This window comes from Oncorhynchus mykiss, chromosome 17, assembly GCF_013265735.2.
Source record: "Oncorhynchus mykiss isolate Arlee chromosome 17, USDA_OmykA_1.1, whole genome shotgun sequence".
In the NCBI taxonomy this organism is placed as follows: domain Eukaryota; kingdom Metazoa; phylum Chordata; class Actinopteri; order Salmoniformes; family Salmonidae; genus Oncorhynchus; species Oncorhynchus mykiss.
Window position 1 is genome coordinate 44,456,808 of NC_048581.1, and position 18,557 is coordinate 44,475,364.

The window sequence follows — 18,557 nt, forward strand, 5'->3', positions numbered from 1 at the left end:
GTTGAGGGAGAGGTTGTTGTTCTGGCACCTGTAGGCGTTCTCGTCATTGCCGGTGATCCGGCCTACCACTGTTGTGTCATCGGCAAAATTAATGATGGTGTTGGGGTCATGCCTGGCCATGCAGAGATTGAACAGAGATTACAGGAGGGGACTGGGCATGCACCCCTGAGGGACCCCCCTGTTGAGGATCAGCGTGGCGGATGTGTTGTTTCCTTACCTTACCACCTGGGGGTGGCCCGTCAGGAAGTCCAGGATCCAGTTGCAGAGAGAGGTGTTTAGACCCAGGGTCCTTAGCTTATTGATGAACTTTGAGGGCACTATGGTGTTGAATGCTGAGCTGTAGTCAATGAATAGCATTCTCACATAGGTGTTCCTTTTGTCCAGGTGGGAAAGGGCAGTGTGGAGTGCAATAGAGATTGCATCATCTGTGGATCTGTTGGGACGGTATGCAAATTGGAGTGGGTCTAGCGTTTCTGGAATAATGGTGCTGATGTGAGCCATGAACAGCCTTTCGAAGCACTTCATGGCTACGGATGTGAGTGCTACGGGTCTGTAGTCGTTTAGGGAGGTTACCTTAGTGCTCTTGGGCACAGGGACTATGGTGGTCGGCTTAAAAACATTTTAAGGATAGGGGGCAGTATTCGGAAGTTTGGATGACTGAGGTGCCCAAAGTAAACTGCCTGTTACTCATGCCCAGAAGCTAGGATATGCATTTAATTAGATTTGGATAGAAAATACTCTGAAGTTTCCAAAACTGTTAAAATAATGTCTGAGTATAACAGAGCTGATATGGCAGGCAAAAACCTGAGGAAAATCCAGGAAGTGGGATATTTTTTATGTGTGTAGTTTTCAATTGAATGCCTATACCGTATCTGTTGGGTTATGACCCAGATTGCAGTTCCTATGGTTTCCACTAGATGTCAACAGTTTTTAGACATTGTTTCAGGCATGTTTTCTGAAAAATGAGGAAGAATGAGACCATTTTGTAAGTTGCATGCAGAATGAACCAGAGCTCCTTTGCGCGCATGACCGATTGCGTGCCCTTCGTTCTTTTTCCTTTCTATTGAAGATGCTATTGTCCGGTTGAAATATTATTGATTATTTAGACAATAGACAACCTGAGGATTAATTATAAACATCGTTTGACATGTTTCGACAAACTTTACCGGTACTATTTGAATGCATTCATCTGCCTGTTGTGACCGCCTTTGAGCTGTAGATTACTGAACAAAATGCGCCAACAAAACTGAGTTTTTGGGACATAAAGAGGAACTTTATCGAACAACAAACATTTATTGTGTAACAGGGACTCTTGTGAGTGCAATCAGATGAAGATCATCAAAGGTAGTGATTAGTTTTATCGCTATTTCTGACTCCTCTACTTGGCTTGAAAATGTTTGTATGCTTTTGTAAGCGGGGCGCTGTCCTCAGATAATCGCATGGTATGCTTTCGCCATAAAGCCTTTTTGAAATCTGACACAGCGGCTGGATTAACAAGAAGTTAAGCTTTTATTTTGATGTATAACACTTGTATTTTCATGAATGTTAAATATTTATTTCTGTAATTTGAATTTTGCACTCTACAATTTCACCGGATGTTGTCGAGGTGTGCCGCTAGCGGGACGCCTATCCTAAATTAAAACATGTTGGTATTACAGATTCGGACAGGGAGAGGTTGAAAATGTCAGTGAAGACACATGCTCGTAGTACACGTCCTGGTAATCAGTCTGGCCCTGCGGCCTTGTGAATGTTGACCTGTTTAAAGGTCTTACTCACATCGGCTGCGGAGAGCGTGATCACACAGTCTTCCAAAACAGCTGGTTCTGTCATGCATGTTTCAGTTTTATTTGCCTCGAAGTGAGCATAGAAGTAGTTTAGCTTGTCTGGTAGGCTCATGTCACTAGGCAGCTCTCAGCTGTGCTTCTTTTTGTCGTCTGTAATGGTTTGCAAGCCCTGCCACATCCGACAAGCATAAGAGCCGGTGTAGTACAATTCAATCTTAGTCCTGTATTGACACTTTTCCTGTTTGATGGTTCGTCGGAGGGCATAGCAGGATTTCTTGTAAGCTTCCGGGTTAGAGTCCTGCTCCTTGATAGCGGCAGCTCTAGCTTTTAGCTCAGTGCGGATGTTGCTGCCTCTGTGTGAGTGTTTTCTTGTTTGCTTATGGCAGAATACAGCTCATTCAATGCTGTCTTAGTGCCAGAATCTGACTGTGGTGGTATGTAAATAACTACTAAAAATACAGTTAGGTTGTGTGGTCTACAGTTTATCATGAGATATTCTACCTTAGGCGAACAATTGCTCGAGACTTATCGTGCACCAGCTGTTGTTTACAAAATACGTAGTCTGTCGCCCCTTGTCTTACCAGAAGCCGCTGTTCTATCCTGCCGGTGCAGCGTATAACCAGCCAGCTGTATGTTGATAGTGTCATCGTTCAGCCACGTCTCCATGAAGCATAAGATATTACAGTTTTGAATGTCCCGTTGGTAGTTTAATCTTCGGCGTAGGCCATCTATTTTATTGTCCAAAGATTGCACATTTGCTAGCAGAATGGAAGGCAGTGGGGGTTTATTCGATCGCCTGCGAATTCTCAGAAAGCAGCTCGCCCTCCGGCCACTTTTTCTCTGCCTCCTCTTCACGCAAATCACAGCGATCTGGGCCTGTTCCCGGGAAAGCAGTATATCGTTCGCGTCGGCCTTGTCAGACTCGTTAAAAGAAAAAAAGGATTCTGCCAGCCCGTGATTAGTCATCGCAGTCCTGATGTCCAGAAGTTATTTTCGTTCATAAGAGACGGCAGCGGCAACATTATGTACATAATAAGTAAAAAATTAAGTTACAAACAACACAATTGGTTGTGGGCACAACATTTTGTGCATATGGAACATTTTTGGGATCTTTTACTTCAGCTCATGAAACATGGGACCAAAACTACATGGTACATATATATTTTGGTTTAGTATAGTTGAATTTGAAGCGGGCCATATTGCTGAATGGGGTTGAATGGCGTCAAGAACTCGCTAGGGATCATGGTGAAAGTGGCCGTAACTAGCAAAGGATCATGATCTCGATTTAGTCGTTATCATCCTGCCTGAGAGAGTCAACCGGCTTGTAGCCTGCCCTTCCGTAATTGGTCTGTGTCAGCATGTGGTCCTGTGTGATGACAGATGTAGTAGACAGAATGGATCTCTATTTAATTAAATATCTTGATTTGTAGCAAACTTTAAAATAATTCACTGTGGGGATCAAAGTTGATTTGCCCTTCTGGCGATCTGAATTTACATAGGCTTTCTAGAGAAAACCAGGGCTTTTGGTACCACAATGTTTGCCACGCAGTAGCCGACCACCAGAGCTCGTGGCTTCACACTCCAGACTGGACACTCGGGGTCCAGTCTGCCATTACTGCACTCCACTCTAATCGTGAGAGGTGTTTCTTTACAAACGTGAATCCAACCGCCTTGGTCCCGGACCCTTACTTAACCAATCATAAGCTTCAATATGGTGTGGTTCACAGTGTTGTGAGATGCATAATTTTTCTGTCATAGGTGAAGCTGCCGTTTCAATGTTTGTGATGTAGAAATGCAGATGCATATGCTCCGATTTCAAAAATATTTGGAGGCACAGTTGAAAAGTTAATCTAAACTGGATTAATTAGAAAATAAAAAACAGTAGGCCTACTGTTTTGATGCCTGAGAAATAAGAGGTGTGGTGCGTGCATCTCACTTCCAATGGTTGAGAGTTGGCAGCACTACAGTCATGTTCAAGTGACACTAATGTTTACGCAGTGTGGATCTCATTATTTTATTCAAAGTTCTTGGCAAGAGAGACCTTGCCAGTGATGTCCAATGGACTTTTTTGACAAAATGTGTTCTTGGCATAGACCATGCAGTGTGAACTGTAGCTACCTCACATAGTGATTAATTGGACAATAAAAGCAAATAGCAGTCTCTAATTCTAATGTCTATTTCCTATATTAATGCACCTTAGACCAAGCCTACACACTCATCTTAAATGCATTCTTTAACAATAACAGCAACTCAGAGGTGAGGTGGTGCATGTGAGTTGCAATGAGCTCACATTACATGTATAGCCTGTGGCAGACCAGGGGATTTGATGCAGGAGACCTCTTCTGAATTACCGCCTTCTGGGCTCTTGGGAATGCTGTCGTCTCTGGGGTAGAACACCGAGCACCTCGGTTCTAGCAGACCGTGAGGACGTCTATCTGGTAGCAACCTATCACTACCTCCAACCCTCCCGTGTGCTGCCCTCCTGGCAGTTTTATGGGCCCCGTACGGCTGGTGAGCAATCAGCCCCTTGATTATTCAACAGCCTCAATCAGCCCGAATTGGTCCTTGCCGGAGGACCCGTTGAGACCTGGTACATCCAGCAGAGGGAGCCAACGTCGCATGATGTAGACTCCGTCTGTCACCAGACCTTGACGAGTCTGCCCCGGTGGCTTGTTCGCGGTACGCCACAAGCCATTATATATACAGTGCCTTCAGAAAATATTCAGACCCCTTGAATTGTTACACATTTTGTTAGGTTGCAGCCTTGTTCTAAAATATATTATTTTCCTTATTAATATACACACAATACCCCATAATGACAAAACATTTAAAAAATGAAATATCACATGGCACATCCAGCAGAGGGAGCCACATTTACCTAAGTATTCAGACCCTTTACTCAGAACTTTGTTGAAGCACCTTTGGCAGTGATTACAGCCTCAAGTTTTCTTGGGTATGACGCTACAAGTTTGCCACACCTGAATTTGGAGAGTTTCTCCCATCCTTCTCTCCAGTCTGAGGTTCTGAGCGCTCTGCCGCTGAAAAACATCCCCACAGCATGATGCTGCCACCACCATGCTTCCCCGTAGGGTTAGTGCCAGGTTGCAGTTGCAGGCAGATTGCAGTTCCTATGGTTTCCACTAGATGTCAACAGTTTTTAGACATTGTTTCAGGCATGTTTTCTGAAAAATGAGGAAGAATGAGACCATTTTGTAAGTTGCATGCAGAATGAACCAGAGCTCCTTTGCGCGCATGACCGATTGCGTGCCCTTCGTTCTTTTTCCTTTCTATTGAAGATGCTATTGTCCGGTTGAAATATTATTGATTATTTAGACAATAGACAACCTGAGGATTAATTATAAACATCGTTTGACATGTTTCGACAAACTTTACCGGTACTATTTGAATGCATTCATCTGCCTGTTGTGACCGCCTTTGAGCTGTAGATTACTGAACAAAATGCGCCAACAAAACTGAGTTTTTGGGACATAAAGAGGAACTTTATCGAACAACAAACATTTATTGTGTAACAGGGACTCTTGTGAGTGCAATCAGATGAAGATCATCAAAGGTAGTGATTAGTTTTATCGCTATTTCTGACTCCTCTACTTGGCTTGAAAATGTTTGTATGCTTTTGTAAGCGGGGCGCTGTCCTCAGATAATCGCATGGTATGCTTTCGCCGTAAAGCCTTTTTGAAATCTGACACAGCGGCTGGATTAACAAGAAGTTAAGCTTTTATTTTGATGTATAACACTTGTATTTTCATGAATGTTAAATATTTATTTCTGTAATTAGAATTTTGCACTCTACAATTTCACCGGATGTTGTCGAGGTGTGCCGCTAGCGGGACGCCTATCCTAAATTAAAACATGTTGGTATTACAGATTCGGACAGGGAGAGGTTGAAAATGTCAGTGAAGACACATGCTCGTAGTACACGTCCTGGTAATCAGTCTGGCCCTGCGGCCTTGTGAATGTTGACCTGTTTAAAGGTCTTACTCACATCGGCTGCGGAGAGCGTGATCACACAGTCTTCCAAAACAGCTGGTTCTGTCATGCATGTTTCAGTTTTATTTGCCTCGAAGTGAGCATAGAAGTAGTTTAGCTTGTCTGGTAGGCTCATGTCACTAGGCAGCTCTCAGCTGTGCTTCTTTTTGTCGTCTGTAATGGTTTGCAAGCCCTGCCACATCCGACAAGCATAAGAGCCGGTGTAGTACAATTCAATCTTAGTCCTGTATTGACACTTTTCCTGTTTGATGGTTCGTCGGAGGGCATAGCAGGATTTCTTGTAAGCTTCCGGGTTAGAGTCCTGCTCCTTGATAGCGGCAGCTCTAGCTTTTAGCTCAGTGCGGATGTTGCTGCCTCTGTGTGAGTGTTTTCTTGTTTGCTTATGGCAGAATACAGCTCATTCAATGCTGTCTTAGTGCCAGAATCTGACTGTGGTGGTATGTAAATAACTACTAAAAATACAGTTAGGTTGTGTGGTCTACAGTTTATCATGAGATATTCTACCTTAGGCGAACAATTGCTCGAGACTTATCGTGCACCAGCTGTTGTTTACAAAATACGTAGTCTGTCGCCCCTTGTCTTACCAGAAGCCGCTGTTCTATCCTGCCGGTGCAGCGTATAACCAGCCAGCTGTATGTTGATAGTGTCATCGTTCAGCCACGTCTCCATGAAGCATAAGATATTACAGTTTTGAATGTCCCGTTGGTAGTTTAATCTTCGGCGTAGGCCATCTATTTTATTGTCCAAAGATTGCACATTTGCTAGCAGAATGGAAGGCAGTGGGGGTTTATTTGATCGCCTGCGAATTCTCAGAAAGCAGCTCGCCCTCCGGCCACTTTTTCTCTGCCTCCTCTTCACGCAAATCACAGCGATCTGGGCCTGTTCCCGGGAAAGCAGTATATCGTTCGCGTCGGCCTTGTCAGACTCGTTAAAAGAAAAAAAGGATTCTGCCAGCCCGTGATTAGTCATCGCAGTCCTGATGTCCAGAAGTTATTTTCGTTCATAAGAGACGGCAGCGGCAACATTATGTACATAATAAGTAAAAAATTAAGTTACAAACAACACAATTGGTTGTGGGCACAACATTTTGTGCATATGGAACATTTTTGGGATCTTTTACTTCAGCTCATGAAACATGGGACCAAAACTACATGGTACATATATATTTTGGTTTAGTATAGTTGAATTTGAAGCGGGCCATATTGCTGAATGGGGTTGAATGGCGTCAAGAACTCGCTAGGGATCATGGTGAAAGTGGCCGTAACTAGCAAAGGATCATGATCTCGATTTAGTCGTTATCATCCTGCCTGAGAGAGTCAACCGGCTTGTAGCCTGCCCTTCCGTAATTGGTCTGTGTCAGCATGTGGTCCTGTGTGATGACAGATGTAGTAGACAGAATGGATCTCTATTTAATTAAATATCTTGATTTGTAGCAAACTTTAAAATAATTCACTGTGGGGATCAAAGTTGATTTGCCCTTCTGGCGATCTGAATTTACATAGGCTTTCTAGAGAAAACCAGGGCTTTTGGTACCACAATGTTTGCCACGCAGTAGCCGACTACCAGAGCTCGTGGCTTCACACTCCAGACTGGACACTCGGGGTCCAGTCTGCCATTACTGCACTCCACTCTAATCGTGAGAGGTGTTTCTTTACAAACGTGAATCCAACCGCCTTGGTCCCGGACCCTTACTTAACCAATCATAAGCTTCAATATGGTGTGGTTCACAGTGTTGTGAGATGCATAATTTTTCTGTCATAGGTGAAGCTGCCGTTTCAATGTTTGTGATGTAGAAATGCAGATGCATATGCTCCGATTTCAAAAATATTTGGAGGCACAGTTGAAAAGTTAATCTAAACTGGATTAATTAGAAAATAAAAAACAGTAGGCCTACTGTTTTGATGCCTGAGAAATAAGAGGTGTGGTGCGTGCATCTCACTTCCAATGGTTGAGAGTTGGCAGCACTACAGTCATGTTCAAGTGACACTAATGTTTACGCAGTGTGGATCTCATTATTTTATTCAAAGTTCTTGGCAAGAGAGACCTTGCCAGTGATGTCCAATGGACTTTTTTGACAAAATGTGTTCTTGGCATAGACCATGCAGTGTGAACTGTAGCTACCTCACATAGTGATTAATTGGACAATAAAAGCAAATAGCAGTCTCTAATTCTAATGTCTATTTCCTATATTAATGCACCTTAGACCAAGCCTACACACTCATCTTAAATGCATTCTTTAACAATAACAGCAACTCAGAGGTGAGGTGGTGCATGTGAGTTGCAATGAGCTCACATTACATGTATAGCCTGTGGCAGACCAGGGGATTTGATGCAGGAGACCTCTTCTGAATTACCGCCTTCTGGGCTCTTGGGAATGCTGTCGTCTCTGGGGTAGAACACCGAGCACCTCGGTTCTAGCAGACCGTGAGGACGTCTATCTGGTAGCAACCTATCACTACCTCCAACCCTCCCGTGTGCTGCCCTCCTGGCAGTTTTATGGGCCCCGTACGGCTGGTGAGCAATCAGCCCCTTGATTATTCAACAGCCTCAATCAGCCCGAATTGGTCCTTGCCGGAGGACCCGTTGAGACCTGGTACATCCAGCAGAGGGAGCCAACGTCGCATGATGTAGACTCCGTCTGTCACCAGACCTTGACGAGTCTGCCCCGGTGGCTTGTTCGCGGTACGCCACAAGCCATTATATATACAGTGCCTTCAGAAAATATTCAGACCCCTTGAATTGTTACACATTTTGTTAGGTTGCAGCCTTGTTCTAAAATATATTATTTTCCTTATTAATATACACACAATACCCCATAATGACAAAACATTTAAAAAATGAAATATTACATGGCACATCCAGCAGAGGGAGCCACATTTACCTAAGTATTCAGACCCTTTACTCAGAACTTTGTTGAAGCACCTTTGGCAGTGATTACAGCCTCAAGTTTTCTTGGGTATGACGCTACAAGTTTGCCACACCTGAATTTGGAGAGTTTCTCCCATCCTTCTCTCCAGTCTGAGGTTCTGAGCGCTCTGCCGCTGAAAAACATCCCCACAGCATGATGCTGCCACCACCATGCTTCCCCGTAGGGTTAGTGCCAGGTTTCCTCCAGACGTGAAGCTGGGCATTCAGGCCAAAGAGTTCAATCTTGGTTTCATCTGACCAGAGAATCTTGTTTCTCATAGTCTGTGAATCTTTAGGTGCCTTTTGGCAAACTCCAAGCGGGCTGTCATATGCCTTTTTCTGAGGAGTGGCTTTCGTCTGGCCACTCTACCATAAATACCTGATTGGTGGAGTGATGCAGAGATGGTTGTCCTTCTGGAAGGTTCTCCCATTTCCACAGAGGAAGTCTAGAGCTCTGTCAGTGTGACCATCAGGTTCTTGGTCACCTCCCTGACCAAGGCCCTTCTCCCCCGATTGCTCAGTTTGGCTGGCTGGCCAGCTCTAGGAAGAGTCTTGGTGGTTCCAAACTTCTTTCATTTAAGAATGGTGGAGGCCACAGTGTTCTTGGGGTCCTTCAATGCTGCAAACATTTTTTGCTATCCTCCCCCAGATCTGTGCCTCAACTCAATCCTGTCTCGGAGCTCAACGGACAATTCCTTCAACCTCATGACTTGGTTTTTGCTCTGCCATGAACTGTCAACTGTGGGACCTTATATAGACAGGTTTGTACCTTTCCAAATCCATGTCCAATCAATTGAATTGACCACAGGTGGAAACATGTCAAGGACGATCAATGGAAACAGGGTCTGAATACTTATGTAAATAAGGTATTTCTGTTTTTTATTTTTAATAAATGTGCAAAATAGATACACCTGTTTTCGCTTTGTCATTATATGGTATTATGTGTAATCCATTTTAGAATAAGTCTGTACTGTAAACAAATGTGGGAAAGGTCAAGGGGTCTGAATACTTTCCGAAGGCACTGTATATCCCAAGCACAAATCTGAAGGCTTGGTGTTTATGGAACTTTCCAGATCTGGCTATTATTACCAATCACATGTCACCATGGCAACAACTCATCCAGGGCAGATGATACAGTGTGCAAGCATTGTTTCTCTGAGTATCCTTGCTTGAATAATCGTGTTTTAGTTCATAAGGGCAATGGTTTTTAATCTACTGGTCAAACTAACACTGTACATACAACACACTCAAACCAAAATACATTCAAAACAAACGCTGTTAATGACTTTGCAAATGCTGTATAAGCCTAAATAGTATCACTGATGATATTACTTCAATCACTGATTTCAAATATAATGCTATTTAGTGATATTGAATTGTTTGTTTGTCAACGTAACCAAATACCAACATTTGAAGGAGATGTCTTCTGCTTGGATAATTCCATCTGTGCCACTGACTTTAGTCTAGCTTTAATTCCAGTTTGTCTACAAACAAATTAATAATTCATATGTTGGATTCATGTTTCCATCTCAACCAAAAATCAAGGTTAAAGCATAGGATCAAATCAAATTTGATTTAAAGTGCATTTAAAGTTCTGTTTGATTTTGTCCTATTCTTTATCTGATTATTTTTGGTTGAAATGGAGACGTGAATTCCGGAAAATCATTTATTAATTTCAAGACAAACTGGAATTAAAGCCAGACTAAGTCAATGGCACAGATGGAACTTTTCGAGCATTAGATACATGGAAATGTTGATATATGGTTGCATTGACAACCAAGCACAATTCAATATTACTTTTGTAATACCAGAAAATAGTCTAAACCTCTTAAACCTCTGTGTTTCGGAGGACTCACGGCTCTCGACCTTCGCCTCTCCCAAGTCGGTACAGGAGTTGTAGCGATGGGACAAGACTGTAACTACCAATTGGATACCACGAAAAAGGTGTAAAATAGAAATTATTAAAAAATGGGCAGATGTTTTAGTAAGTGGTGTCAGGTGTGGTCACGGGACATTTCCAAGTGTCCATAAACCTCTCCAAAGTGGCATGTCTGTAAATTAGTTAATTCCAGTGCTATTACATGTTTGCAATCCCTAAATGCTATCTGTTCAGTATAAATACACCATTTCTACCATGTCAACCTCACTCAAACATTGTGGGGGTGTTATGGGGTATCCAGGGCACATTCAAGTGTCCTTTCAACCTCTCTAAAGTGTCCGAATGTGGTAATTGCACTGTTTTTGGACACTGGATGTGCGTAAAGGTTATTGTTCACAAAACGACATTTCTACAACACCAACCTCTCTCAAATATTGTGGTGGTGTCGGGGGACATACAAAGGATGTCCAAGTGTTTTTTTCAACCTCTTCAAAGTTCTTGAACGTTTAGCCTAGGCATATCCAATGTGTTGGTCCCACATACAAATTAACTGTTAACACAAACAATATAAAAGCAACAGATATACATAAAAAATATATAAAACATTTCTTATCAAACACAAAAACATTTGTCCCTCACAACAAAAGGTGCAAAAATGTAAATGAGCTGAACTATTTACAAATGGCATTCGTGTATGTTTTACATCCCAGGTGTAGATGATTAGATTTCACTTTCACCATAGCTTGTGCATGTCGTGATAATCTTTGAAGCAGTCCCTCTCTGCCAGGAAACAAAAAGCAATCTGTCATTTTGGACAGAAGATCTGTGTTTTGTGCAATGCTTGCAATTCTTCCTTCTGTCTTTTGGCATGTGTGTTAGATAGTGGCACTCACTTTGAGTGGGGGGTCTTGTGATGGTAGTGAGGTTGCTTTGGACCTCCAATTCAGCCATTTCCAACACCAGTTTCTCTCGGAAGGCCAACTGGGAGAGAGGGGTTTGACCTTTTGCTTTGGCCATCTGCTTATGGAGAATGAAAGCATTTACTGTAGCAATGTCCACAAAGTTGTAAAAAAAAAGTATTATACCACTTCCTGGTCTTGTGGAGGACCTGATAGTAGCCTATCAGAGCATCAGATAGGTTGACACCGCCCATGCTGGCATTGTAGTCCTTCACAGAAACAGAAAAGGTTGAAATTCTTCCTCACCCATGCCCCATTGGCATTTTTCACCCTCCTTGAGACATGGTCATTATTGAATATCTTATGCTGTGTGGTGAGCATGGTTATTTCTCTAGTGTCCTTCCATTTCACAAAAAATTGCTTTTTAATCCTGATCCAACAAATGGTCCCCCTCTCTGCTGTCTTTGTCATGTTGTTTACCTTGGTCTTGGGAAACCGATTCTGTTAGGACGAATGGTGCCACAAGACCCTATTTTCTTTTTCAAGAGGTCTTTGAAAAGTGGATGTAGAAACATCAGACAGGGTGATTGACATAGCAGTGGGGGCTGAACACCTTGACCGGTGAGGGTGCTTGCTGGGGAGGGGTAGCTCCCAAATGTCATCATCCAAATCCTCTGCATCCCCCACTCTGTGGTGAATAAAATAAAGGGATATATTGTTATAAGATACACAGAATTACAGTTGACTAAATTTACAAAACAACATTACTGTAAAGGAAAAACACCAAGCCTAAACTTTATCTGTATAGTGACTCACATACATTGTGTGAAGCACACTCACAATGGAAAACAGTAACACTTTGGAGACAAAGGTAGAGGTGAGAACCACAAGTTAACAACGTCCATGAGAGTTCAGTGGCCTCTCCAAAGTTACAAGGATGAAACTTAGAACAGCAAACAGTTAACTAATATGAAACATAGAATAGAACTACTTTGGAATTATATAACATTGAAATTACTTGTTACATAGGCCTATGTAAACTAAATCCAAAGCACAAAAAGCAGACAACTTATAAAATATGTAATACATATAGTAAATTAGCTATATAAAGTCATGAAAATAATTTACGTACAAATCTAAAAGTGGATCCAATCCTTCTAGAAAGCAATCTTCGTCGGCCGTCCAAATCCTCTTTGAAGGTTCCTGTTCGATATTCTTAATTTTTAACCTCTCCTTCAGAAGCTATCTTTTATGCTAAAGTAATGAAACTAAAGCGATGAAATCTGTTTGCAATGTAATGTAGCGTGCTCGGTGCATCTCGTCTCTGAGCCAGGTAGCAATAGTTTGCATTACGCATAAAATGTTCTATCTTATTTCATTGGCTACAAGACTGTCAAGGTACCATTGTAGCCAATCCCCTGTGTAACTGATGCCCACAGCGCATAAGCAGGAGACATCATATTTTTGATGCGCAAAGATATAGTCACTCGGTGGACATTCGATGTTGCCATTATGTCATACATCATCAGATAACGTTGGCAATAGGCTAGATTTGTTCCAACCTAAGGATTCATTTGATACCCCCATGTAGCTATAGCTCAAACACAGACCAAATTGAAGCTTACCTTGTAAGATGTTTGGTGAAAACGCTGTGTAAAATAAACATTTTGACTCTCAGGGCTGGAGATCAATAACGGTAGGTCACAGGCAGACAAATAATATATCCTCATGATCTGTGGAGTCCCAGCTTTCGGTGTATATCACCGTATTCCATGTTTATTTTGTTTATGCTTCACAACCCTAACAGGAATATAGGTAGCAGCCATCTTGAAATGAGGCCATTGGTTCGGCCTTTCCTTATATATTCATATGCCCATATATGGTAGTAAGTCACACCAAAGATTTTGAAGGCACCGATCAATAGCAAAGATACTCAGCTTTCTGCAGACACCCTGCTTTTGCAGATTGGGCTACCGTTCTCATACCAGACTGAATTTAATTTAAAAAAGTCGAATAGGGTCCCCAAACATGGGGACTTTACATACCTTTAAGGGTATCTTGTAAAGTAATGTGACATTCAAACTTAAAATGAGTAACACATTGTGATGGACATTCAACATCACTGACACCTGAAGTCAATATTAAATCAAACACTCTTTATTATCATGGCCGGAGAGGTTCACAAACTCGATCCAAACTTGGTGAAAACTCTGAAAAGGAGTTCCCTTTCAATCCTTATATACTGCTACACAAACAAGTCATATAAGTATGATTTACATTATGCAATATTAACGTTGGTTCCTGCATGTGACTGACTGATACCGCACAAAACTTGTTCACTCATAGCTGGGACCTTGAAACTGAGAAACGTATTTTCTGTTCTCAGAGCAATGTTCTGGGCGTACTGCCATTTGGTCTGAAGAGGTCACAGTCACCTGCATGGACAATAACTTGTTCCCTCACACTCCCTCCTTTTATCACTTCTGATTTAAGGTAATCATTAGATTATGGCTTAAACTATCAAAGGAGGTTCTATCAAAAATACTTATATTAAAGTAAGCGAAATCAACACATAAAACCAGACACTTTATCATTTCAAACCCTTCATTCTGGGTTGTACAATCTAACTAGTAACTCATACAGTTACACATATGCTTCATTACACAGTTTCATTTATGGAAACACTATTATCATAATAAAGCCAAAATCTACCGGCAAGGTTATACTTCTACCCAGATGGAAGGGTCTTTTAGTATGGTCTGGCAAACCCAAGCAAGGGTTAAACATTAATGTTTGTTTAAATTTTACCAATGCCACCTCAGCCTCATCAGTCTAGACCACAACTTCACTCACCTCCATATAAATCCTACACAATCCTGCAGCGGTTGAACTATCTCTGCATAGTCTTTCAACCACGGTAACCAAGCACACCCAACAAAGAAATCATGTGCTCATTGGTAACAGTTTTAGGCAAAGCTTTAATTGCCTATAATCTATCTTTGGAGAGGGTGTTGACCCTCAGAAGTAATATCATGACCCAAATATTTAATGGAGCTCCGGCATAATTCCATCTAACTGGGGGAAACGTTATGACAATTTTCTGCCAAAAAATCAACAATACCCTAGTGTCCTCATGACATATCGCCTCTGATTTGAAGAAAACCAATAAATCATTAACATACTGAACCAAAATACTGCCTCCAGGAGCAACAAAACCCTCTAGGTTCCAAGACATTTCTTGGGCAAAGATGGCAGGTGATTCAATGTGGCCTTGAGGCATCATCGTCCATGTCTATTTTCTTTCAAGAAACGTAAACGAGAACCAATCCTGTGGCTGATGCTAAAGAAAGCATTAGCTAAATCAATTACTGAAAAAAACTACCTGGAGGCACCTGGGATAAAAGGAAACAGTTTTAGGCACCAGGAGTGCTCTAGCATGTACAGCATCGTTTACTATTATAAGGTCTTTCTCAAAACAATAATCATCAGATGGTTTCCTAACAGGTAAAATTGGCGTGTTACAGGGCGAATTCGGACAGGGAACCACAGCGCCTCTTTCAACTAACGCACTATGAATGGGAATGATACCCATTTCGGCTTCCTTGAAATTCACAATTGCTGCAATATCCTGTGTAGAATCTCGAAAGGTACTGATCACTGCACCATATACTTTTAATGTAATCTCAACTGCAATCCAGGTCATTTGGTTCTGCTATTAGAAGCACAGTGCACAGCTGTTGTATAAATTAACAAAATATCTTAGTGTATTCTCATTTGAACTTTGCTGTGCTTTTATATGGTTGAAAGCATAGTGACAACACATTGGAAATTCAACTAAGTTTTGGCTGTCTTTTTGAGTGGGTGAATATAGGTTGTAATCTCATTGATCAACGTATCAACAAAATATTACCCAATTGACAATGTTGAAATGATGGGTTGTGCCCATTGGAATCTGGAGGCGAAAGAAATACACACCTGTTTAGGCGAGATGCTGGCTAGCGGAGTAGAACACTTGAAAAAGAAAGGAGAGCCGCACACTCTAGGAGGTCAGATGCAATAATTGAATAACCTAATAACTAACGTTTCGACAGACAAGCTGTCTTCGTTATACCCTGATGAAGACAGCTTGTCTGTCGAAACGTTGGTTATTCAATTATTGCAATTATTAAGTTATTAAGTCTCCTTTATTTTTCAAGTGCCCAGTGAAATAACACATCCAGCCTGTAGCGCCTGTGTTCCAGGTAATGTGTGAATTGGGCCCTTTTCCAGAAATGTTAACTTGTAATGATGGAAAATGTTTTTAAATCAATGACAGGGAGTGTGCAAGTGTACACTTCACGAGAGGAATGGAGAGTTGGGACATAGCCACTGTGGCTGCGTCTGAAATGGCACCATATCCCCTGGCCTATATAGTGCACGACTTCTCGTTGTAAAGTAGTGCACTTGAAATTCAACAGTAGTGCACTAGATTGGGAATAGGGTACCATTTTGCATGTAAATGTCCAAAATGGCATGCTATTTCTTATATAGTGCACTACTTTTGACCAGATCCCAAAAGGAAAAAAGGGCCTATTTATTTCTGCAACAACACATTCATCACAAATTGTAAGCAAGCTAGTTGCTTACAATTACAATGCCTCCTAAAGGCATGATTGACATCGGGAAAAGAGGGTGGGCTATCAGCTGATCATTGATGTTTTATGTAGATCTGCTAGTTAGATCTTTTTTTTCTTATTGTGATTTATCTCCCGTTAGCAAACTTGAAGATGTCCCAACAACTTGCGGGCAGTGGGTTCAGAACTGAAGAAGGGATGAGTCAGAGGTTGTTTAATTTCACCCCCACCTTTTAGAACCCTGGTGTAAATAACCTTGGTCATTTGTTCACCAATGTAAAGCCTACGGACAGAAATCTTGGCGTCTTCTTCTTCTGACCCTAACCTAAACCTTGAGCTGCATGTAAAGAAGGTTGCCCAGTCCTGCTTTTATAATCTAATAAATGAGTCGTCTTTTGTTTTAGTCTCTGATCTGGAGGAAGTTGTACATGCTTTTTTTCCCCCTCATGCCGATTTGCTAAACATGTCTCAGTCAGATATCATTCCATCGTCTATAGTTAGTTCATGATGCTGCAGCTTGGCTTTTAACGGCCAGCATAAAACTATATCACCACCCAAAAGGGCACTTGGCGAGTGGGGGGGAAAAGGGGCATTTGCTCTGCACAGTTAGACTCCTATCTGTGCATGTGCCTGTCTCTGTGTGTGTCTGAGTGTCTCTGTGTTTGTGCGTGTACGTGCGTAAGTGTGTGTGTGTTTATCAGAACCGAAGGTATTAGGGTATCTTTTCTGACAGCAACAAGCTCTGTGTGTGCCCTTGTGAAGTAATCAGGCTGTCACAGTGGCGTAGAGGAGAATAGAGAAGATCTGAGTACGTGGAATGCTGGGGTAAAGGTTCAAACGGCATTGTAAGCATTATAAATAGCCCTGTGCAGAGGCTGTCAACCTGATGTGGGTGTGGGTGTGTGTGCCGTGCGTGCGTGCGTGCGTGCGAGTAGAGTAAATTGTCACCGGTGCACATACCACCTCAGGCTGTCGTGAGCACTTCAGGGTGTGTGTATGTGGCATGGGTGTTTATGATTACACCCTTAAAACTCACAGAAAGAATGTTAATCATCCTATAGCCACGCTTACCAGCCTTAGTGCAATGTCTACTGGATGGAATAAATCACTGTATGACATGCTGGATTTCACCATCTGTAATTCTCTTATAAGAATCAACCTGTGATTAATAATTTACGTGAAATGATTCTCTGATTTTTGCTTCTATCAATCTTCTTCTTTGGAAGGGAACCCTAATGCTTTTTTCCTCTCTCTAGCATTGATTCACATCTAGCACATCGATTCACATTTAAGCTATTCTGAAAGCATCACTCACAGCAAATGTATCGATAGTGGTACCCAAAATTAAAAAGCCCTCCCCTTGTTAAATAGGTATTCCCCTCTTAACATCAGTCTGTCTGGCCTCCATTTTTAAATCAATTTAAAAACATTTCTAATTCCATTACAATTACCCTAATCGCCTCATACATCATTTGATAGACACTCCAATCGGCCCTAAAATATATGTGTTTGCTTGGATTGAATGGTAATGTGTCCCCTTGTGAAAATGACTCATCTATGGGTGCGTTCCAAATTACACCCTATTCCCTATTTATGTGCTCAATTGGCTGTGGTCAGATGTAGTGCACTATAAAGGGATTGTGGTGCCATTTGGAAAGTAGAAAAAGTGTGGAGGTGAAGAAAAGTCTCCCTAAACAGCCCCTGTCTGTTACTATGAAACTAGTATTTTGTCATCCCAACATCTGATCTAAAGTCAGTCCTCTGCCATTGGTTTCAATGTGTGGAGTGCTAAATGTGAAGTGATGGACTGTTCTCAGACCTGTTGATTTGGAGTCTGAAGGCAAGTTAATAAAGCTATCAAGACTGACCTCTAGACCTCTATCTGTCAACATGAGGAATGTATATATGTGTGTGCGCGTGTGTGCGTGTGTGTGTGTGTGTGTGTGTGTGTGTGTATCTTCGTGTATGTGTGTGTGCATGCTTGCATATGTTTGTCTATTTCACTCAAGGTCTTGACCTTCCATACAAAGAGGCACTAATCATTAGTGATTAATTCAGCATTTAAAAAGCAAATTATGTACACAAAATACTGACAAAGGACCCTAACCCAGTATTTATCATTCTGAGTTTTTTATTTTTATTTCTCTCTCTCTCTCTAGTGGGATCCCAGGGAAAAAGTGTGGGAACATCATATTCACCGCTGAGGAACTGAGTAACTGCAGGGTCAGTATCACACACCACACACACACATATTCTCATCCATTCAACATAGGGAATATACATTGCAGTGCTTGAAGCATCACTACAGACCCGGGTTTGATCCCACGACCAGGTGACCCATGAGGTGGCGCACAATTGGCCCAGCGTCGTCTGGGTTAGGGGAGGGTTTGGCCGGCTGGGATGTCCTTGTCCCATCGTGCTCTAGCAACTCCTGTGACGGGCTGGGCGCATGCACGCTGACATGGTC

At 42.0% G+C, this 18,557-nt stretch overlaps 1 protein-coding gene across 1 annotated transcript in view; it reads left to right on the top strand.

The window, feature by feature from the left end:
* LOC110493933 (copine-9) overlaps nucleotides 1-18,557 on the top strand; it is a 221,120-nt gene that overhangs the window by 132,093 nt on the left and 70,470 nt on the right. Inside the window, exon 8 of the mRNA XM_021568546.2 lies at nucleotides 18,250-18,313. Within this exon, the coding sequence (XP_021424221.1) occupies nucleotides 18,250-18,313 (64 nt within the window). The remainder of the gene's footprint in view (nucleotides 1-18,249; nucleotides 18,314-18,557) is intronic.